The sequence below is a fragment of the Prosopis cineraria genome, unplaced genomic scaffold, assembly GCF_029017545.1.
Source record: "Prosopis cineraria cultivar Desert tree isolate PC_DT_omini unplaced genomic scaffold, ASM2901754v1 PC2, whole genome shotgun sequence".
NCBI classification, from domain to species: Eukaryota; Viridiplantae; Streptophyta; class Magnoliopsida; order Fabales; family Fabaceae; genus Prosopis; species Prosopis cineraria.
The window spans coordinates 34,042,375-34,068,100 of NW_026555333.1; the positions used below are offsets into that span (position 1 = coordinate 34,042,375).

At 33.5% G+C, this 25,726-nt stretch overlaps 1 protein-coding gene across 2 annotated transcripts; it reads right to left on the reverse strand.

Moving 5' to 3' along the window:
- Positions 1–2,704: 2,704 nt before the first annotated feature.
- LOC129301753 (peroxidase 4-like) lies at positions 2,705–11,396 on the reverse strand. Of its 2 annotated transcripts, none has more exons than XM_054940346.1 (4): positions 11,150–11,396; positions 9,842–10,033; positions 9,000–9,168; positions 2,705–2,832 (listed from the first exon to the last, which is right to left on the reverse strand). In XM_054940346.1, exons 1-4 carry the CDS (start codon positions 11,384–11,386, stop codon positions 2,786–2,788), a joined length of 645 nt encoding a protein of 214 aa, XP_054796321.1. In that variant the 5' UTR covers positions 11,387–11,396; the 3' UTR covers positions 2,705–2,785. The 2 variants fall into 2 exon arrangements, with proteins under 2 accessions (XP_054796321.1, XP_054796319.1); XM_054940344.1 differs by lacking the exon at positions 2,705–2,832 and adding an exon at positions 6,242–6,786.
- Between the last annotated feature and the right edge of the window lie 14,330 nt (positions 11,397–25,726).

Genomic DNA, 25,726 nt, shown 5'->3' on the forward strand with positions numbered 1-25,726 from the left:
ACATAGTATAAGCTAAGGTTGCTAGAAATATAAAGAAATAAGTGAAGAAGGATTGCAAATAATAATTTATCTTGGTTTAGTTCCACCTCTTCGGCCTACATCCATAATCATTTCAATAGTTTCATGTATTGTTATTTGAATATATTATTATTTAATACAGTATAATTAGTTTGTACCATGATATTTTATTTAATGTTTTCTAATTATTTATCATGTGCTGTATGCTTACATTTGACTATTTATGAATCTTATAGCATGCCTCTAAAAGCAAACAACAATAAGCAATGCTTGAATTGGATAACAGCGATGGATGATGCACTTGTTGATGCCTTTTTATATCAACATGATATTGGCAATAAAGTAAATGGGACATTCACCACTATTGCATATGATTTCATTGTGAAAGAGTTAATTGCTAAATTTGACATTCCTTTTGATAAAGAGAGGATAAAGAATCAGTGGAAAATTTTAAAGAGAAATTTCTCTAAAATTTATGACATTTTTAAAGGTGGATTAAGTAGATTTAGTTAGAACCCATCAACACATTTATTAGGTACAGAAGATCAAGTTTGAGATGCACTTATTGAGGTTGGTTCATCTAACATTCTACATGATGATATTTTTTATTTAAAAAAACTCAAATTCATATAAATTTACCTCATTTTCTCTTATGTAATAATGGATTTTGTTTGAAACTTGTCACTCTAGTCCAAGCCTAAAGTAGCAAATTGGAGACATACTCCTTTTCCTAATTATGAGAAGATGATCATCTTGTATGGAAATGATAGAGCAGTGAGGGAAGGATCTCGAACTACTAATGATATGTGAAAACATTGCCAACAAATCAATAAAGATGACTTGAATGAAACAATTGGTAACATTAAAAATATTACTACCGAGAAAGAGGTGGTAACAGATCATGTCGAAGCTCTTGATAATAGTGTTAATCAAAATAACTCACTTAGAGCTACTAGTGGTTCTAGTAAAAAGAAGCAAAGGGTGGGTTCCAAAATAGATAAAGACTCTGACTTGACTAATATTAAGGGGGTCATGATAGATGTAGACGCTATTAGAGAAGGAAATCAAGTAGTGAGAGAAAGCTTTAGAAAGCTTCCCCAATTTCTTGGAGAAGAAATTTGGAACATGGTTAAGGATTGTGGCTTTTCGCCAACCAATATTACCAAGGTTTATAGAGTTCTCATGGGTGATGTTGACCAACTAAGGACATTTATAGAATGCCCTATTAATGCACGTAAGGAATTGCTACTAGACATTATGAAAGACATTTGAATGTGCCTTTAATTTCTTTCATTTTGAGCACTTTTTATATTATTATATAGCACTGTAGAGAACATTGTTAAGCTTAGTATGTGATTTTGATATCTTGAATTTTTTTATATTTTATGATATTACTTATAAGAGAATATTGTTATGGATTTTGTTAGTCTGTAATTTTGATGTTTTGAATATTTTTTATATTTTATGGAATTGCCTATACATATGTTATCAAATTTTGCCCTACCATGTTTCATAACTACAATGCCCTAGACTATAATTTTTTTAATAAATTATGTTAACATAATTAAGTGTTTTAAAAAAATTTATTTATTTGAGAAAATACTGTATTGTGCCACGATTTTCACCATAGCTCTAGGAACGTATTTTTTAAAAATTTAAAAACTAAAAAATGTACTTAAATAACACACACATATATATAAGGGTATATTTGACAATTAATAACTACCTCCCCTCCCCTCCCCTCCAAACCAAACAAGAATTATTAAAATACCTCCCCTCCCTTCTAAGCAAACAAGAATTTTTGAGTCATATCCCCTCTTCTCCCCTCCCTTCCCCTCACCTAACCTCCCCCGCTCCTCTCCCTTTCTTTGAACCAAACATTATGTTAATATTAGGAAGGATTAATTTAATCACCACATTAAAAATATCAAAGTAATCAAATACTTTATTTGAAAAGCTTGAGTCCAAGACTCATTTTGCAAAATCATTAAAATCTTAACACATTAAAGCCAAATGCAGTGGAATATGTCATGCGTCACGACATGCAATACATGCATTGTGACATGTAGCATAGAGCTACACGCTTGACCTTCTTTATACCATGCGCTGCTAGGCATAAGTTGAATTCTGCAATTGTCATTTGATAGCTCAAACGATGAACTTCTAACGTGTGTTGTTTTAACATACGACATTCGATCAAAGTGATGTAAGTGCCCACATGTAGCTTATCTCATAAGCTAGTTAATGAGATAGGTTTGGATACAATCTAATAGTTTGATCAAAATTTAGACACTCGAGGTATAAAAAGTCACTTTTTTTAAAAATTTTGCGTACCCAAGAACTCAAATCAATCCCTTAATCTCATTAGACCATTCTAAGCCTTGAATCAAATCCAAAATGATCTACTATACTTGATTGACCATACTATATCATATATACACATATCAAAATTTGGCCACTCAATGGCCTTTCCAAAAAACACAACTTTTCATAATTTAACATAAGTTAGCTCACTTGGCCTTTTTCACCATAAAATCACACCTTCACATATTCACAACAAGTTCACTAAATCTTAGCCCATACAATTCATTTCACCACATATTTCTACATAAGGGCTAAGATTCACAAAAATTACATTTCTCAACAAATCACAACTTAAACATGCATGAAATTCCTATGGCAACTAACACACACACACACACACACACAATATTCACATTAAGCTAGTTCATTACACAAGCTCAAGAGTTTCGTGGAAATGGAACCACTATGCTTGTCCAAACTTTTTCCCCTTGCCTTGATCACTACTTTGTCCTGTAAAAATGTAATCATGGGGTGAGATAATAATATTAGTAATAGAATAATTTTCTACTATTGACTACTACATGCAACTATAAGCAAGTATATTATAATATACAAGTAAACATAGCATATACATATGCTTCATCTCAAGTCACATCAACATATATCATTTCACTTCTTTTACCATTATATTCACCACTTTTCCATATATATATAGCATGATTACTACCAACCAAATCTTTAAATCACTCGACTTAAAACTATAGGCTTAGCTTAGACTAATATACAATCTTATTGGCCTTGAGCTCACCTTCAGTGGTAACATCACCCAGCCAAACATATTCTATCTTACTTCTGGTTTATGGTTTCTCCCAATACACATAATGGGGTGTCGTTGACTCTAACTTCGTATCACATTAATACTAAAGAGTCTAAATCTCCAACATCATACCTTAATAGGCATTAATGAGATAATCTCCAACACCATACCTCGAAAGGCACTCAAGAGATACAATTCTCCAATACTACACCCCGTCAGGCACTAAGGAGAATGATGCCATATGGACTTTCACTACACTCTACACGAGTGAACCCTACCCCTATGATCATGTTTTTCGAATCAATTATAGGTTCCCAGTCACCACTATCCACACACACACACACATAACTACACAATCTCACATGTTTATTCAATCACAGTCTATTTTCATTCAATAATCATACAATGCCACAAAAAACGCTCAGTTAAAATAATTTCATGTAATAAATAGCATACTCATACACAATTACAATGCATAGTCAAACAGAGAAAGTTATTTGGTTATTTCAACCCTTCTGTCACTAGAAAGGTTACTTGTGAATTTCAATTACCACCAATGCATCACTACAAGCCCCTTTTCATAATCTACCTGTGGATTATGCCAATCTACACATAATTGGTGCAATCAGTTAATTAATTGATTCAATTGACTAAAAATACTTAACTACTAACTAGGGTTATAACCAGCCATTCATTCCTTTCCACTTATCCATTTTAAGCTAGTTACCATGCGATTATCATTTTATATCATTTCAAACAATCTTACTTCGAATAAATATGATTTCCACCCTAATTTCTCATTAAATTAGGGCCAAATTAAGCTTGCGGGTTTAAAGCTCTATCTTCAACTCTAAACCAGTCACAAAGGTCTAATTTAACTCTCGAGAACCTTTTTATTACTATTAGGTAAGAAATAAACCCCTAAAATTTTCCCAATTCAATTTCTCTATAACTTGTACTAAGAGAAATTATAGTAGAATCAGAAGTAAGGGTTCTATGAAGCTTACCTAATAAGTTACCGATTGAAAGTGCCTTCCAATGCTCTGAAAATGCTTGCCCCTAACTAATCCTTGTTTCCTCTCTTCTCCCTTTCATGTTTTTTTATTTCCTCTTCTAAAACTCACCCTACTTCACAATTTAAGAAGTTACTTTCTAATTACAGTGCATGTAGCTTGTGCCACAGCGCGTGGCACAGTGAGGAAAATCCTCACCACGTGCATACTCTTCACCTTAGAATGTGGTCCTTTCACCCATATCTATTTATTCAACATCCCAAAGACTCAAAATATTAATTAATCTTCCAAACCTCTAATCATTTACTAATTAACACTTTACCCCTAATTAATAGCTAATCACATGATTAAGAAATCTAGAAGGTGACATTAAATTTATAGCTCATGAAGTGAAATAAGTGTTAGAGACATCAAATGACTATTTAGAGACATTGCACAATGATAGCTGTTGGTGCAAAATCTTGTGAGCAACCAAGGCTGATTCATGTATGTTTTGGAGGTTTCTCAAGCAAAGGTGACATATCACTCGTGTTTTGGAAAGTCTTCACACGTGTTTTAGAGTTCCACATGAATAGGTGCAAAATCTTGCTAAAGAACTTGCTAAATCACACAAAAAATTGTATGTAGTAGTGTCCAGAAGATGAATCACCCAAGGGAGCAAGGTGTCTTCATGCGTGATTTGGACCACAGAGGTTATAGAATGAAAAACAAGGCTCTGGAGGTCATTTCACGTGTGTATACAAGGTGCTTCGCACATGATTTTGCTTACAGAGGCTATTTAGTGCAAAAATATGCTTCTAGGTACATTTTCACCATGCCCACAAAGTGGTTTCACACATGATTTGGACATTGATGCTAAATCACACGTGCGTGTTAGCTGCTCTCAAGCGTGATTTTGCAGGTTCACTGCACATAATTTCATAATGTCCTAACTCACTTAATATAACTCCAAATTTGACAAATTATATATGATTGGAAAGATCTTGAAGTTTAGTTTTCAAAGAAATAATTTCACAATGAAATTCAAGGTATTGTGTGAGATATGATTAAAATAGTGGATGAAGGTCAAGACTAAATGTTGTGCAAAATTAATATCTCAACACTCAATTTCTAAAGTTCATACCTTTCTCAATAAAACTCTATTTTAAATAAATAAACTATCATTGAAAATCTATTGGAGTATATTTTAAAATTAGATATGCTTCATATTAAAATAATCTTTGTAGTGAGAGATATGATAAGAAACATGACCAAAGGTCAAAACTATTTTTCTGTACAATTCACATTTCAAAGCTTAGACTTCAAGTGTTCATGACATTTTCAATTTAACTCCATTTTAAGTAAATAGAAAAAATTTGAAAACTTTATGGAGTTAGTAATCAAAACATTTCAACCTTTGTGAGACATATGTGATGAAAGATGAAAACCATGATTATAGAAAATTATATCTCACACTTTCTCTTAAGAGCTAAAATGCATGTTTTGATTTAAGATATTTTAAGTCAATACTTCATATCTAAATCAATGAGTTTAACAAAAAGACTCCCAGCCTAATGATATTATACCTATCAAGTCCAAGGTTTCCAAGGTGTATCCAAGCTTGTATGAATGTCTTCATTCTTCTTAAGCTCTTCTTGGATCATCCTTCTTTTATATTTATGTTTCTTTAATCATGAGTATAGCATGCAAATGATGACCTCAATTTTGTTTCTCTTCATGCTTACTCTCATCTTTACTTTGGACAACTTTAAATGATATATCATGAATAAAATAGTTAGTCCAAGTGTCAATATGCATATATCCAAGTTATGAAGGATAATATGATGAACACTCTTGGATATAGAATTAATTTAAGATAAGAAACAAATATGATAGTATAAAATAACTTTGATGCACACAAATTTTTTTTTTCAAATCTTATGTAATATGGAACATCATATGGAAAAACACTTTAAAGCACTTGTTCCATAGTCATATATAGTTAACTACTTTATATATATGAAAATAATTAGGCATAAGTATAGTTAACTCATCTATATTTATCATCATCAAAACTTAAACTAAACATAATGTTACAAGCCATTATATCCAACACATAACACATACATTTATAATGCAACAAGTCTTCCCATATTATAAATAACTTCAACACATACATGACAATAATCAAATGCTATCACATTTAATTTCCCACAATATTAATATATTTTGCCTTCAAATTTATAATCAGACTTAATTAACTCTTCTAGTTTACTCTCCTACAGTTCTTCCTGATCTCTCTATTTGGATAAACTAAGGGTTTGATGTTTCCCATCCTAATCATGCCAGCAACAAAGTCAAAATCAAAGGCCTTCTTGTTCTGGGCATAAGTCTGAACTAGTGAATCGGTGGAACCACCATTGAAGAGAGCTTGATCAGAGTGAAGAAGTCCCTTCTTGTTGAGGAGGTTCTTGAAGTAGCTATTGTCAAAATAATTAGGAGTTCTAACATCCAAGTTTTCTATAAAATTTGTTGGAGTTCCAGTCTTTGGACAAAGCTGTTGCTTTGACTTGGCAAAAGAAGGGTCAATGTTTCTATCGTTATATACACGATCTATGAAAGTAATGCATCTTGCTTGCCCTATTGTGTGGCCTCCTGAAAAATCATTCATACCTACAAGTTAATAAAGTACTTAATTAAATATTAAAAGGTTAAAGGATATTTTTGCCCCTCAATTATTCGATCAGGAGCATCTGGTAGGCCTAAATTTTCATATAGTGCAATTTCCCTATTCTGCATTTAAAAAATGATGTATTAAGCACTTGTTGTTTAAAAAATTAACTTTAATTGTCAGTTAACTTAAAAGTTGCAGAAAAGAAACCATAAATTACATATATGTACTTTATAAGAAAATTAATATCAATCAACTCCCTTAAATTACATATAAAATAACAGGATACAAATGTTATTTCTTACTCACATAAAATGACAAAATACAATTTTGACCAACTATTATTTTAGGAACTTGATCAACATTAATTTTCTTATTCTTTTTTGTAATTTTTTTGGGCCTATTAATGGTCAAAGTTAACTTTTTTAATGACAAGATATAGTGCACTATTTTTAAATGTTAATAAAAAAATTGTACTATATGTAAGTTTATGATACTAGACATTTTGAAGCAAATAATCAAGGGTAAAAAATGTCCTTTAGCTCAATATTAAATTACTAATCATCAAAAGTATCATTCATTAAAGTAATTTGTGGTATTATCATTTGATGTTTTTCACCGTTTGATCCATTGTGTGATTCTAAATCCAGTTAAAAGAAAGTGTATGAGTGAAATTTCTTAGAACATATCGAATGAAAAATGTTTAACCTTTTAAATATTTAGACATACCAATTCAAAAGTTTTAGAGCCCATAGTTTCAAGGTGGGCTAAGTATTGCTTGATGATTAAAGTGATTTGATGCCATTTATTTTTATATATATGATAAAATGGGATTTATATTAGATTCAATAAAAATTAGTTAAAATATGATATTTATTTTTTAATGCAATGTATGATATGCAGAAAAATATTTTTTAAAAAGAAAAATGTGAGATGTATCTAAACAAAATGAAATAAGTATATTTCTCAATTTTTTTTTTAAAAAAACTTTTCTTCGTTCGAAAAGTGTTGCTTAAGTATACAATTAATACTGTGTAATTTGATAATTGATATAGATAGACGTACTTTTCCACCCTCCTAATTATGGAAGTGACATGACTGTGCAGCGGTGAAATTGTCACATTGAAGTGCAACCCTGGTATTTATTTTTCAAGGACATTATTGAAGTAAATTTTGGGATGGAAATATAAACTGATGGATTTTTCAGTATTTATTTTTTATTAATTATTATTCGATCTTTTATATCTTATCTCATATATTTTATAATCTTACAATTTTTTCTTTGCATTATATGCTGACCGTACACCACCAACACATACGAAATAAAAATAATAAGTCTTTTCATATATCATAAATATTTAGATAAAAAAATTCATATACACAATTCAATATTTTAGTTTATAAACAAGTTTGATGACATTAGTCTGTCTTGATCGTGTTCCATATTGAAATTATGAATATTGAATTTTTCTTGAACTCACCCATAATTAGATCTGATCATCAAACATTGACTTGCTTAACCCAAAACAAAAACAAGCCAAGTACAGTACCAGCACATCGGATCAATCTCTAACTAAAATATGTCTGTTAGCATGTTTAGAAAATGTGATAAAAGCAATTAATCACTTTTTAATTTTGTTTGTTGTTTTGCCATAAAAGTAATTGATGTTATTAAACACAAAGCATGATCAACATGGCTGTTTAGTATTGATACTATAATGGAAAAGAAGAAGAGAGAAAAGAAAAGGGTTAAATCATAAATTTGCTCCTAAATTATAGGTAATGGAATGTTTGGAATCTTAAACTCATTTTTTTATGCACTATTGCTATTACTGCTAAAAAATGTTAACTTAAACTGTTACTTGACCAAAAACAAATTATAGAAAAGGATAAAAAAAATATTGAAAAAGACCTAAAAAATTACAAAAAAAAAATTCAAGAAGATTACAGAAAAATACCTTAATCAATTAATGTCCTTTTGCATAATTTTTGAGGTCCTTTTCTTTACTTTTTTTTGGTAGATTAACAATCAAAGTTAACTATTTGATAATAGTAGGGGTAATATTTTACCATTTTGAAATGTTGAAAGCAAATATTGCACTATAAATGAGTTTAGAATCCTAAACACACTGGCCTTATTGTTTAAGGGCAAAGTTGTCGTTTAACTCCCAAAAAGAGAAAGTTATAGTTATAATACCAGATAAGGCAACCATGTCCCGAATAGAGAGGCCTTGATCTTTAAACGTAGAGACAAGATTGCTGAGATTAGAAAATCCTGGTGGAAGCACACCACTCTCGGCAAGCCTAAAGAATGCTGTCTTTGAATCCCTTCTTCCCAATTTAACCTTCCAATATGGCCCTCCAAGCTGCAACCAAATTTATTGAAATCGATCAATGAAACCAAAACAACAAGTCATCTTATTAGTAAAGGGCCTTAATCATGTCAACTAAAAGGTTAATTCCAAGGACAGATGTAGAACCAAATCAATGGGGGCCAAAATGAAAAACTACAATATAATGGGGAGCAAAACTTAAGTTTAGCATTTTATAAAAAATAAAAACAAAGTAAACAATATCTATATACCACCTAATAGTAGGTCCTATTAGAGATAAAAAAGTCTCACATCTAAAAATTAAAAAATAGATTAGGAATATATAAAACTTGAGATGTTTGCAGTCAAATGATAATTTTGGTAAAGTAAACCACTCTCAAGCATGTGTAATATAAAAAAAAATAATTTTATAGCTAGGCCCCACTTTTGTAAAATATATTATCATGGGTCATCTATATCTTTTTAGTTAAGGAAACTTTAGGATTAATTCTTACATTTCAGGGATCCATTCAATTGGACATTAATATTCTTGGCTGAATACTTGTATTGTAGAAATAAAAATTAAGCTCAGTCAACAGCTTTTATTGCCTATTGACATGTAAACTTTTTTGTAAGTGAGAAGTCGCGGGTTTGATCTTGTAAACTTAGATCATTAGTGCCTGCCTTGCTTTTTTTTTGAAAATAAAACAAAGAAATATAAACTCACAAGAACAACAGAGTCACGAGCCGCAATGTATACGATATCAGCACAAGAGACAATGCCGGGACATGCTGCTTCCACCTTAGACTTGATTTCATCAATCACTTCATAACCTCTAACAGATCCATTGTTGGGACCTGCTGTCTTCTCTCCAGTAAACGTTGAAGTGTCATCCAGTAATATTGAGGCATCACAACCCTATAACTTCCCAGCATACATAACATTTGTACAAAAATTTATTGCATCCAAGGTACGGAGAAAAATGCTCGATATAGAGATCGACAATCTATTTATGATGAGGCCATGCTGGAATTGAAATATGGTTTGCTCATTGAAGTAAAGTGTAATAAGAAATTGTTTCAACGATTCAATTTTTCCGTGGCTTTGGTAAATATTTCGAATAAACTTGAGCTACAAAACGAAATAGGGTGAGTAAAATAAATAACACATCGATCATGTTTAGTCTATATATATATATATAATTTATCTTCCTCTTTATTATATATAATTCATAATACAATTTTTTCTATACATATATCATTTATATTACAAGAAAATTCAAGACAAGCACAGAAAAGACATAAGGGGTAACTTTCACGCGCTAAGAGACATTGCATACATCACCATAACTTCCTAAGACCTAGGTCATTTGACTAAGTTATTTGTATTTATTTTTTTTAAACTTGAAATAAACAACTAATTATGTCATCAAGGATGGAGCCAAGATTTAACTATGAAAGGGATCGATATTAAAAAAACATGTAAATTATAAAGATTTTGTAAATCTTGGGAAATGAAGTATATAACATTTGTATAATACTACAAAAATTTAATAATTTAAAAGGGGGCCGTAGCCCTTACTGGTTTCCCTCCCTTCGCCCTTGTATGTCATGAAGAAGCATCATCATCATCATGGTCAAGTTGAATAGCTATAAAAATGGTACTGTGAACAGTCCAAGGAAGGAAAATAAATGAAATCTAAGAATTTGAACTTGGTGAATATATATGACTTACATGCATAAAAAAGCATGGATTCGAATTTGGCAAGATTCATATGGTTGTTTCATTCAAACCATGTTGAGAATATTTTCATCTTTCGTTTTGATCCATCACCAACGATGAGCACACCCAAGTCATCATGACCTGTTCTTCAAACGGTGCACAGAGGATGACATGACGAACCAAAACAAAACGTGAAGATCTTTTCAACATGATTATATTGAAACTAAAACTCATCTCAAAAAACAAGAAGAGACAAAAAGTAAGAAGGGATAAGATATATGGTATATTAGTTAAGAAATAGAAGTAATTTACATGGACGAAACAGTCATGAAAGAAGAGGCGAAGCAGACCAGCTCCTAGAACAGGCTGTTTGGAAACAACTGATTGAACAACAGATCTCACAATGGGGAAAAGTTTTGGACAAGTATTACGATAGAAGCTCTTGTGGAGTTTATGAGCCGAACCGGTCGGCCCTGTAAGGACCAGGAATAAAGATAAGGCAACAATAATGGAAAAACATAATGATGAAAATGAAGAAGAAAGAGCCATTTTTGCTATGTGAATCTTCACAGTTTTTCAAAATATGGCATGATGAGGGCACAATATATAGGTGAGTTTGCATGGGGTTATAACAGTTTTGCGTCTTGGAAATTCGGATTTAACTATTGACTGAAACGTAACAAGTGGGACTGAAAATTCAAATCATGATCTATTGTCATTTATTATACAAAATACCATAATACCTAAAGCCTTAGCTGGTTCTTAAGATTATCCTGAAACGGTTTGTTTAGAAGTATGATCTTTTAAGGGTTTTTTTGACATGAATTAAGTTCTTATACACTTAGCTATATTATTCTTTCTACATATCTATGTTAGAGTTTTATATTAGTCACAAACTAAGGCTTGTCACTTATACTAAAATAGCTTAAGCTAAGGATTCACCATACACTTGTATAGTTGTAATTACAAGCACATGATGTGAGCCTATTACACATTTAATATTTTCCTCACTATTTTTTATTTCTTTTTTTATATCAATTTTTTAAGTCCCAAATTAAGATAATTATCCCGTCAAAACCTATATATAAAAAATAAAGTTAATTTCCGCCAAAAATGAAATAGGAAAATAAAACCAGATCCAAAATCATTAATTATATATCCCGTCTATGTACAAATAAAACTTATAGTTGATCTGCACAAAATATATAAAACTAAACATATTTTAATGATAAATTTCATTTGTAATGAAAGAAGTCAATTAAAAGAGCCGAGTATTAGAGGAAAAATAGTTTTCCCACAAATAATTATCCACGAATTTTGAAGAATTCAACATGTGCCTTTAATGCACGTACTATACACAATTATTATTATTAGAAAAAGAAAAGTAATATAGAAGATTGATTCAGCGTTGAATAAGCTCAACAACAAACAGCGTATGAGGACACCTACGCAAGCTTTGTTTAAGATATCTTCATTATATGTCTCTCTTTGCTTTCCCCTCAACGTTTCTGAATCAGTCGCTAGGCTTTGCATTTATTAATGAAGTCATGCTAGTTAGCCTTCAGTAACCTTAGTTAGCCTCCTTAGTAAAGAATAACTTAGGTTTCCATTGGTACTATATTAGTGTTAACTTAGTAATTTTGAAGTATAAGTGACATATGCTTCCATGAGGGAGTTTAGGAATAGCCTTAGCTTCAATTTGCCTAAGTTTTCATAATTGGCAATATCTCCATATTGGATGGTGAATCTTTTAATGTGCACCAAGGTCAATTGGGTGCCATCTTTTAAGAACAATGTAAAGTTTGGAATAGGATAGCCCCTGGGATAAGGATTTTCTTAGTACATGTATTCAGGATATGGTTTGGCATAAGTAAGCTACCTTATTGGTCTTAACCAAAGCCCGTAGATGTCTTGTATTGCATCCTTCAGCACATCTACTGTTACTAGTTAGTCTTGCGAAAGTGGAATGTTAGTTTGTTCTAAGATCACTTTTATGCCTCTTAGGCTACTGGTATTAGGTTCCTATAGGTAATACAAAGGATTATCTATAAGAATAGTGTCAGCAAAAATATGAGGGCTAAGATTGTCCCTTACATGTACACGACCCCAAAGGCTTGCATTTGGATTACTCCTTAGGAGTTGCTCCTTAGAAGGCACAAAATTTGAACCCTTGTAATGCCCTCACTGACATTACCGTACGTTCCACTACAATCAATCCTAATCAATTCAAAATCATTTATTTTGAAAGTTTGAAAACCTTGAAAACTTTAGGATCCTAAGAAAACATTTGCAGAAATCATCTCATAACTTACTCAGGTTATAAAACCATAACACACAGTGGAAGCAACAAGTAATAAGTGCATCAAAGAACAAGAAAACATGTGCATTACAAACAAATTAAGTCAAGTCTGGGACTGTGCGCCTAGTTGCTCACCCTATACCATATGCCGTAGCATGCAAATACATGTGCCACAGTGCACACACCTAAGTCTGCTATCATTTTGCAGATTTCTGATGCGAACTTTAGATGTGCGCCATTTTTGCATCTGATATCCAATTGGGGTGGTTTAAGTGCCCACATGAAGCTTGCTTTAAAATCTAACTAATGACACTAGTTTCAATTCAATCCAATATTTCTATCAAAAATTGGATACCCAAGTGCATTTTGACTGTTTTATGCCAAAATTTTGCTACTCGAATGTCTCAATTTGAAACAAACATCATTAGCCACTTTTTAGGCTTTGACCACATCCAAATGGACAATACACACCTGATTGACCATATACATGCACAATATAACACACATACACATATTTGGCTTGTATACTGCCCATATCGCACTCTTAGGCTAAATCTCATTTCTCATTCTTTATCTCATACAAGGCCAAATCATCACACATACACTTCAAGCATCCCATATTCACACACATACACATTCATCCACTAGCCCACTCTATCATTTCACCATTTACATATATACAAGGGCTAAGGAGTTTAAAACTAACAAAACACCATATTCAACATGCTATGCACATGTCTTGATTCCTAAGGCAACTTATACGCGTTCTTATCTAACAATTTATAGATTCATACACCAAATCCTTACAAAGGCTTAAATGAGAGATCTCAACTCAACCAATGTCTTTTGCCTTCGAACTACTAGTGCTAGAACCTAAAAAATGTAAATAACCATGGGTGAGATAAAAATTTCAGTAACCAATATAGTTCATTTAATGTCTATTAGCATAAATAACCATGCCAAAATAACAAAACTACATTAATACCAAATATATATTATAAAGTAAGAAGAAATTTCATCTTTTCAAAGTATTTCCACATAATACACACTAGGATGATCATCTAACCACCGAACCTCTAATGCTTCCCGACACGAAACCATAGGCTCTCCTAAATCAATCACTTGTTGACCCGAACATACTTTTGGTAGTAGAAACACCCGGCCAAAGGTAATCTAACCTACTTACAGACTATAGTTTCCCTCGTCAAACACTTGTAATAGAGGCGTCGTTGACTCTTAACAGCACCCTAATGGGCGCTAGGGAGTTGCCAGACTGCCTAAATATCCCATGGCAACAGCCTGTATAATGTTGCAGCAGATGTCCTATAGTGCCAACCCAACTATATGAATTTTTCACTAACTTTTCCATACACATATATATATCCCCACATATCCTGGGTGAACTTTCACCCCTTATGATCATGCTCTTTTCATAATTTCTACTACTTTCTTTCACATTTTCTTAACATACACTTTCATAACATATATATATCAATTTAAAACCAATTACCTTTCAAATTTCCTTTTGCAAATCAATGTCCATGCTAAAACTATTTGCAATATCAAATCATGCATAAAACTCATAAATTAACAAATTCACTTTTTCATATTTACTTTACACAGTTATAATAGTTAATAAATATAATAAACTATATGGTTACCTTAATTCTTTTGTTCGATAAAAAGGTTTACCCATGTAACATCCTTACTCGAATCTCTCTCCACTTACTTTCACGTCATACACTAGAATCTATACAAAATTGACATTCAAAGTCAATTTTACTATTAATAGAAAGTGCCAATTATCACAATTAAATATCTAATCACTATCATTTCCCTAATTTACACTCAGTTACGTGTATTACAACTAATTATCCTTCATTACTAGCTTTAACATTTTCCTAGCCAAATTTCTCTTACTACTCTTTGTCTAGATTAGGTCAAATCGTGCCTATAGCTTCAAAGCTTTATCGTCTTGACTCAAACTAGTCACAAAGTAATAGTTTAGTTTTGGAGAACCTTTCTATTACTATAGGGTAAGAAATCAACTCCTTAAAACTTCCAAATTTAATTTTTCACTAGTTAAAACTAATAGAAAATAGGGTAGAATTAAAGGTTAAGGCAGTACAAGACTTACATGATAAGTAACAGGTCAAAAACATCACTCTTGCTCCTAAAAATCAAAGCCCTAGTAGATGTTGTTCTCTTCTCCATGCCAGAACCCTTTTTTCTTGCTCTTCCCTTTTGTTTCATGAGCTGGACACGCCCTAACTTATTAGAGTTTTGCACCATACATCATGGCACATCCACTCTCCACCAAGAAACGTGACATGGTGAGGAAAATTCTCACTGCACTCACACGCTCTGCTTTAGGACTCCACTCTTTCACTCATAACTGTTCATATAATACCCTAATGGGTTAAAATAACACTTCACAATCTAGAACCCTAATCTCGTATTAAATTACTAATTCATCTCATAATTAGTCATTAACTCAAGATTAGAAACTTAGGATATTACACCCTTCCCTTTGTAATGAAACTATTTCCTCATATTTTCTTGAAGGGCCTACATTATCACTTATTGGCTCTTCTTTTCTTGATGCTCTAAAGCTTCAAGTGAAAGCACATAGAACCTCTGACTCTCTTCCAATTGCTTGTCTATACAATCATGTATCCATCGTAATAATTCTACAATAGGCTTGTCAAACATGATAAGAGGATTGATAGTCTTTTTCCTACCTTTGAGGCTAGACTCGTACTACTAGTAGCAATAGTACGAGTCTAGCCTCAAAGGTAGGAAAAAGACTATCAATCCTACTCCTACTTCATGTGTTATTAGTTCCTCTAGCCTTATGGGTATAAAGCTGTTGAACCCTAGTTTTGATGATTACAAAATAAAGAAAAATTTTATACATTTCAAGCTTTCTTAACTAAAACCAAGTTAATTGGCTTAATGTTAATCAAATATGATAAAGTAAGAGTTTATACATAACAGAAGGTATGCTCTATTAGAAATTGTGCTTTAGGGCCAATCATTATACTATACACATTGTTATTTAATGAATTTCTCTTTTGTTATCATAACAATTGCATGTTCAATATGATAACTGTATCCTTGGACAAACTATAGTGATTGTCCTAAATGTCTCTAGTCGGTTATCTTTGAGGGATCATAGATGAAACAAGACTGGTATGACTTTGATTAATTAGAGAGATACAAATTAAAGTCATAGGCACTTGAAAGAGTATAAGGTGTTGGATCGACCCGCTATGAGAAAGTTGCATGGTATAAGTCATAAGCTTATCTTATATGTAACTATATCACTAAGCCCTTTGACCTGAGATCATCATGGATTCCTACATGATGACCATTGAACTTTGACCTAGTCAAAAGTTACCTTTGACCGGGTGATCATAAAGGCTATGATTGAGTTTAGTGATATTCATTTAAAGGAATATGAGTGGTCAAGATAGAATTTGTCCTTCACATTAAGTGAGAGATATTACTGGGCCCCTCGATGAGTAAAACTGAGAAAATATATGGCCATACTACAATGGAAAGGGTTTTACCATTACTACTGTCAATCTACTCAGAGATCGAGAAAGTAATGGTCAAGTAAAGGAGAATGACAATTCCATGTCTCATACTTGACCGAAATATCACGTGACAAAAAGGATGTGATATGATTGCATGATAGGTTATATTAGATCATCGATCCCCATGTGAATTGGGTAGTTGCAATGTCTTGCTAGAGGCCACTTATAACTTGTAGGCTAATAGCATAATTAGCCCACTGCCAATTTTATATGGGCCTATAGGGTCGCACAGAAGAACGACCCAACTCAAGCTATAATGTCCAAGTTTGTTGAATCTGGAATATATCTAGACTCAATGAATGTAATACAGGGTGAATGAATTATATATATATATATATATTTAAATATTTATTTGATAAATATTTATATATATGAAATATAAAATTCAAAATATAATTTTATATATATATGTATATATATTTTTGAAATATATATATATCCATATATGTATATATATATATATATCAAATATATATATGATATATGTATATGATATATAAAATTAAATATAAATAATATAATATGTAACATCCCAAAATTTTAAGACTTGAATTTATAAAAATAAAATAAAATAAAATATCTATAATTAAATTAAAATTTAGAATAATTTGATAAAGGTCCAGAGTTTGAATTTTTCTAAGCAAAAGTTTAGTTTTATTTGATTTTTAATTATGGGAAAAATTACCAAAGTTGACCCGGGCTTTTGTGCAATAATAAAAAATGTTGGGCCATTTCTTGTAATTTTTCCTAAACTTTTATATCAGCTTTTATAAGGGAAAAGAGACGCAGAAACACAGAGAAAGGAAAGAAGAACAAAACACAGAGAGAGAGAGAGAGAGAGGAAGAAGAGAAGAGAAAGGGAGGGCTGTCATGACAGCAATTTAATGCTGTCATGATAGCATCTTTTTATTTCACTTTCGTCTAGCTTGCTTCCGTGTGCTATAGGTAGAACCTACAAATTTTTTTAAAGGCTTTAAATGATTTGTTTCCTAAGTTGGTTTTAGGATTAATTCCTTAACCACACTTAGTTTATTTGAATTGTGTGATTTTTGAATAACACTCGGGGCAAGTGTTACATTTGGTATCAGAGCTCCTTGTGGGGCCCACGCACCCACTCTCTCTATCTAAGGTGTATGTTTGCCCATAGCACACTATTTGCAATACAACCACTTTGCATTTGCTTATAAAATCACATATATATCAAAATAAAGATCTGCTTGTAATAGAAACTTGATCTACTAAGTAAATCCATCAAAACCACACACCATAACCAAGTTTCCTAGCCACAAGTCTGCAAACAGATAAAAATTCATACACAAGCACACAATCCACACATATTCACACACACATACATAATCATATCCTACTGGCACCCTAACCTTAAATACATTACTTTTTTGCTCTTTCCCTTCTACCACTAACCTGGACTAATATTGTTTTTCTTTCTCTGGTTTATTCCTTTAGGAGGGGAGAAAGGTCCGTACGCTTGTGGCCATACACATTTCATTTCTAATATGGCTCGACGGGGAAAGGGTAGATCGAGGAATGAGGAACGACCACCACCTCTACCTCCTCCGCCTCCGCCTCCACCTCCACCTCTACCACCACCACAGGGGACGGATGCAATCATGGCTAGGCTGCTTGAAGTTATGGTGGATATACAGCAAAATCTTAGAAGTCATACTATTCCAGATCAGCATGTTGACCTAAGTGCTGGGCAGGGATCTTCTAGTACTATGGGAGCTCATGCACCAGTTGCTAATAATCGAGAGGATGACATATCCGAATCTTGAAAGGAATTCTCTCATTCTAATCCGACCACATATGATGGTAGTATGCTTGATGGGAAAGCTGAGGAGTGGTTGGATCGGATGGAGCAGTTATTTACTGTTGTGAGGTGTACATCTGAGCAGAGGGTTATCTTGGCTATGATGCAGCTTGTTGGTGAAGCCAAGCATTGGTGGGATTCTGTTAAGCCCACAGATGGAAGATCTATGTCTTGGGCTGAATTTAAAGAAAGATTTTATGATTTTCACTTTCCGCTAGCTTTCAGAGATGAGAAAGAGGCAGAGTTTCATGCATTTCAGTAGGGGGACTTAGACGAGGAGGATTTTATGAGAAAATTCAATCAGCTGTCTAAGTTCTCAACATATCTGAAGGCTTCTAATGATAGCAAGTGGAAAGCAAAGAGGTTATTAGAAAAGATGAGGCCAGAATACTGCCAGCAGCTATCTTTGTTAGGCGAGGTGACATATGATGAGATGTGCAATCGTCTGAGGATTGCCACTCGCCGAGGTCGAGACACAGAGAGTAGCCGGAGTAGGGATACACGAGGTCGATTTTCTTTTGGGTTGGCTCCTACTGGTGGTGTATCCAAGAGAATGGGTTTTAGCTCTGGTTCTTCTTCTAGTGGCTCCTTTAGAACCGGGTCTTCTTCTGCTTCTAGTAATCAAAATTTAAATAGGGGTTCAAGATTTCAAGGTAATCGGGGTGGTAATATGAGATCTGGGGGTTCTCGTTTCTCTGGGAATGCTCCAGCACATTCTTCACAGACCAGTCAAGCCCCAATTCTAAGCACAGCGAGGTCACCTTGCAATAGATGTGGTAGGTTTCATTTTGATCGCTGCTTTACTTGCTACAAGTGTGGAAAGTTAGGCCATTTGATCCGTGACTACCCTGATTTACATGAGAGCTCGGATTGGAGGAACGTGATTCTTGGTAGAGTGTATACAGTATCTCAAGAGGAGGTTAGGAAGTCATCGAATCTAATCACTAGTATGGTTTCTATCTGTGGCCTCGATTTAGAAGCTTTATTTGATTGTGGTGCGACGTATTCTTTTATTTCTGCCGAGCGCTTAGATAGAATGGCTATGTCTGTTGACCAGTTGCCCCATGATATAGAAGTTTCCTCTACTTCTGGTTTGGTTGGTCGATCCAGTGTGGTCTGTAGGACTAAGATGACTTTTAATGGGTGATCGAATTGGGTGAATATGATCAAATTACCTATGCAAGGGATTGATTTAATTATTGGTATGGATTGGTTGACAGCTTATGGTGCTGTCTTAGATTGTATGGCTAAGACAGTGACTTTGGTAAAAGTACCGGAGGTGATCAAGGAATACCCTGGTCATTCTTGTTTTCTTTCTTCTTTACAAGTTGAAAGGTTGATTGAGCAGGGTTGTGAGGCTTACGTGGTAGTGCTTGCTACCCAAGGGTTTGAAACAGGTATAGTGGATGAAATTGAGGTTGTTAGGGAGTTCCCAGAGGTGTTTTCTGAGGATGTATCAGGATTACCTCCAGAACGTGAGGTTGAATTCTTGATTGACCTGGTACCGGGGACTCAGCCAATTTTAAAGGCTCCCTATAGAATGGCTCCTTCAGAGTTAGCTGAGTTGAAGAAGCAACTTGAGGAGCTATTAGATAAGGGATTTATTAGACCTAGTGTTTCTCCTTGGGGATCTCCTATCTTATTTGTGAAGAAGAAGGATGGTAGTTTAAGATTGTGTATCGATTACAGGCAGTTGAATAAGGTTATGGTGAAGAACAAGTACCTACTGCCTCGCATCGATGATCTCTTAGATCAGTTGGTTGGTGCCACGATTTTCTCTAAGATTGATTTACGTTCTGGGTACCATCAGCTGAGGGTTAGTAAGAAGGATGTGGCGAAGACTGCTTTTAGGACTCGATATGGTCATTACGAGTTTTTGGTTATGCCATTTGGGCTGACTAATACGCCTGCGGTTTTCATGGACTATATGAACCGCATTTTTTGACCTTTCTTAGATCAGTTTGTGGTAGTTTTTATTGACGATATACTGATCTACTCTAAAGATGAGGAGCAGCATGCCAGACACTTGAGGACTGTCCTAAGGTTTCTGCGAGATCATAAGCTATATGCCAAGCTCAATAAGTGTGAGTTTTGGATGAGAGAGGTTAGGTTCTTGGGACATATTGTGTCGGCAAATGGTATTGCAGTTGATCCATATAAGGTTAAAGCAGTCATGCAATGGGAGAGACCAAAATCGATAACTGAGATCCGTAGTTTTTTGGGATTAGCAAGTTACTACCGGCGTTTTATCAAAGGTTTCTCTCAGATTTCTATGCCTTTGACTAGACTCACAAGGAAGGATAGGCCATTTATCTGGGATGATAAGTGCGAGACAGCTTTTCTTGAGTTAAAAGAAAGGTTAATAACAGCTCCAGTGTTGGTGATTTCGGATCCTCAAAAGCCCTATGATGTGTATACTGATGCCTCTCATAAGGGTCTTGGTTGTGTTCTAATGCAAGATGAGAGAGCAGTGGCATATGCATCTAGACAACTTAGACCGCATGAGGAGAATTATCCAACACATGATCTCGAGTTGGCTGCGGTGGTCTTTGCGTTAAAGATCTGGTGTCATTATCTTTATGGAACAGAGTTCAGGGTCATGAGTGACCATAAAAGTCTCAAGTACCTGGTGGATCAAAAAGAGCTGAATATGAGACAGAGACATTGGATGGAGTTTCTTAAAGATTATAATTTTGAATTTAAGTATCATCTGGGGAAAGAAAATGTGGTAGCAGATGCTCTTAGTCGCAAGACCTTACATGTAGCCTATTTAATGGTTCGGGAGCATAGATTGATGGAATCTTTAGTTGAAACTTCTTTGGGTATGACTGAGTTCTATTTGAATGGTCTTAATACTATGGTTATTTCTAATGAATTTTGGAAAGAGATACGAGATGCTCAGCTTCAAGATCTGATTTTGTTAAAAATAAGTCAAGACATCGAGAATGGTGAGATAATGGACTATTGGTTTAGTGATGATGGGTATGTGGTTTTCAAGGATAGGGTGTGTATTCCTAACAATGAGTCTATTCGGAAGAAATTGTTGGATGAGGCACATCGAAGTAGCTACACCCTTCATCCCGGTGCTACTAAGATGTATCATGACATGCAGCGTCATTGGTGGTGGCCAGGCATGAAAAAGGATGTCACAAAGTATGTTAGTAAGTGTTTGACCTGTCAGAAGGTTAAAATAGAGCACCAAAAGCCATCAGGGTTATTACAGCCTTTGGAGATTCCTAAATGGAAATGGGAGAGTATTTCAATGGATTTTGTATTTGGTTTGCCAAGGACCCAGGCTAGTTTTGACTCTATCTGGGTAATTGTAGATCGTTTGACTAAGTCAGCACATTTCTTACTGGTTAAGACCACCTATACGGTTGATAGGTATGCTGAGATCTACATTAAGGAGATTGTGCGACTACATGGGGTACCAAAGGATATTGTTTCAGACCATGATCTTCGATTTACATCAAATTTATGGCAAGCTATGCAAAAGGCTATGGCCACGGATCTAAAGTTTAGTATGTCTTATCATCCACAAACGGATGGACAAACTGAGCGGACGATCCAGACATTAGAGGATATGTTGAGGTCGTGTGCCCTAGAGCTTCAGGAAAGCTGGGATAAGCATTTACCTCTGGCAGAGTTTGCTTATAATAACAGTTATCATGCCAGTATTCAAATGGCTCCTTATGAAGCATTATATGGAAGACGATGCAGATTGCCTCTTTATTGGTATGAGTTGAGTGAGAGGACAATGATGGGACCGGATGTGGTAGATGAGACTACAGAGAAAATCAAATTGATCCAACAAAAGCTTCTTACAGCACAGAGTAGACAGAAAAGTTATGTAGATAATCGTTGTAAGGAATTGTCTTTTGAGGTTGGGGATCATATCTTTTTCAAAGTTTCCCCATTGACGGGCGTTGGACGCTCAATTCGGGCTAAAAAGTTGTCTCCTCAATATATGGGTCCTTTTGAGGTTTTGAAGAAAGTTGGGCCGGTGGCTTATCAGTTGGCATTACCGCCTCAGTTAGCGGGTCTACACAATGTGTTTCATGTGTCACAATTAAAGAAGTACCAGCCAGACCCGTCACATGTGATAGAACCTGAGGAGGTTGAAATTCAAGAGAATTTAACCTACCGGACTAAACCAGATCGTATTGTGGATGCTAAGGATAAGCAACTCAGAAATAAGACAATCCAGTTGGTAAAAGTGATTTGGAAAGGGACAGCTCCGGGAGATGCAACCTGGGAGACTGAGGATCAAATGAGGAAGGAATATCCACTGTTGTTTCCCTAGGTATGTTTATCTCTTTGGTTCATGTATTAGCTTGGATTTTGGGGACAAAATCCTTTTTAAAGGAGGGGAGAATGTAACATCTCGAAATTTTAAGACTCGGATTTATAAAAATAAAATAAAATAAAATATCTATAATTAAATTAAAATTTAGAATAATTTGATAGAGGTCCAGAGTTTGAATTTTTCTAAGCAAAAGTTTAGTTTTATTTGATTTTTAATTATGGAAAAAATTACCAAAGTTGACCCGGGCTTTTGTGCAATAATAAAAAATGTTGGGCCATTTCTTGTAATTTACCCCAAACTTTTAGATCAGCTTTTATAAGGGAAAAGAGACGCAGAAACGTAGAGAAAGGAAAGAAGAACAAAACGCAGAGAGAGAGAGAGAGAGAGGAAGAAGAGAAGAGAAAGCGAGGGCTGTCATGACAGCAATTTAATGCTGTCATGATTGCATCTTTTTATTTCACTTTCGTCTAGCTTGCTTTCACATGCTATAGGTAGAACCTATAAATTTTTTAAAGGCTTTAAATGGTTTGTTTCCTAAGTTGATTTTAGGATTAATTCCTTAACCACACTTAGTTTATTTGAATTGTGTGATTTTTGGATAACACTCGGGGCAAGTGTTACATAATATATATATATATTTGAAATATATATGTATATATATATTCGTGTATATATATAATATGTATATGTGATATATATTATACTATATTATATTATATTATATTATATTAGTTTTAAATTTAATTTTATATGATGGATTAAATTTAATAACTAACATGATAAAAGAGAATATCATGTCAGTTTAATAATTTAAATTTATAAGATAAATTCGAATTAGATATGATATTGTGGATTAAATTTATGAGATAAATTTAATTAAATTTTCATGAGCTTTTAATTGAAAGACAAAAATCCTTATCTATATACTATATATAGATAGGGATGTCCTTATAAAAGTAGAGAGAGTGTTAGAAAAGTTCTGACAGCAAAAACACTCTGAGAGCCACAAAACACCCTATAGAAAGGAAAATTATCATTCAAAGAAGAATGGACGTTGAAAGCACTAGCACGCTGTTTGAGTTAGAGAGCTGTTTGTATGGATACCAGTAGAGGGAGCAGATCTACATTGTCAGCTCCTGAGATTCAAATGTGCACCAATTTCAAAGAATTAAAAAGATAACTCTTCTATCCACCTTGACTTAAACGAGTTCGTTTGATCCATATCAGGATAGGGACTTTAAAATTTTAATCTTCTGCTACACCTCCCTATCCAACATGCTATCTTGTTAGTTAAGTATTTGACTTAACTATAATCTTTGTGCTTGAAGTTATCTTGTTCTAAAGTGTTTCTAAGTGTTGATAGCACCAGTACTAGAAGCCTTAACATTGTTACTACCTCAATTATCTTCAATGTTCTATTATTTTGTGTTTCCTATAACACCGATCCTACCTATTATAATATCGGTGTTATCCCTTTAAACTTATGCAGTTGATTCTCTCTTATTCAAATCTTTTTTCTTGCATTGTTACTATCTATTCAACATTAGTCTTATTCTTCATTTATCTTTGGTTGAATTAAGACAACACCTCTATTATGTGGTTAGCACTGTGTTAAGTTTTGTTCAAGTTTGTGCAATATCTATGCTAACACTTTAACACCAATACTGTCCTTTCTTCTGTCTTGTGAAGAGATTTGATTGATATGTTACTTAGGTGTTATTTTCTTTAACACCAATATTGATTAATCTTTTTAGATATATTCTTATTCATTTGAAATTATCAAAAATCTTCATCTTTTATGTATTGAATTATATCGGTACTATCAAAACAACACCTACGCTATGACCTTTTAGAGCCTTCTCATCACTGTAACATCGGTGCTAAAACACAATAACACCGATATTAATATGAATCTTTTTGCTCTGTTGTTCCTATCTTTTTTGAAGGTCATCTGAACTCATCTTTTAATCCTTCTTTTCATCCAAAATCAATTGTGTTCATTCTATATCTTTACCAAATAATATTTAAACACAATTATTTCCTTAAAGTTATTCTGTTTGCTTATATTTAATTTGGTCACTGAGCTTGCTTTTTATTCTACCAAAACATATAAGCTTTAACCACTTTTGTTAGAAGCATTTAATGTTTTTACCCATTACTATACAAAAGAGGAAGTCTCTGCCGTAAAGCACTGTTTCATTGCCTAATCCACTGAAGAACCTCAGAGAAGCTCAAATATCTAAGGAAACACAAAGCAAGAAGGAAACAGATTACAAGCAACCTCCAACAAAAAAATTTATGAGTCTAATGAATCATTTATGATTCTCAACTATAAATAGACTCATTTATGAAACTTGAAAGAGAGAGAGGAGCATTGTGAAACAACAAGAACATTATTCTGCATTTATTTGAGAATTAAAGTTTACCTACCTTCTATATATCATTTATTTATAGAGAGCTTCATTAATTATATTTCTACTCTAAAAGAGAGTTTAAAAGTAGTAGTTCTTCATTCTTGAATTCACTCTATTTATCCCTATTTTACATATTCAAAATAAAGAAACTTAAGCTCGAGGAGCTTGAGAGTATTTATCATTACCTTTATAAGGGGGAGAGTTTTAGACTTATTGAGAAGTTTGTTGATGTACTGAGGCAACCAAGAGCTTAGATTAATCTTGGTAATATAGTTAAAAATCTCAAGAGATTCTTAGGACTAGATGTAGACTCAAGTGGTGGAAGTTGAATTAGGACAAATCGCTTGTGTCAAGTTATGCTCATCTAACTCTTGTGATTGGTGATTTTGTTCCTTCATCTCACTTATTATTACTACAATTCATTTAAATTTTTAATTAGCCTA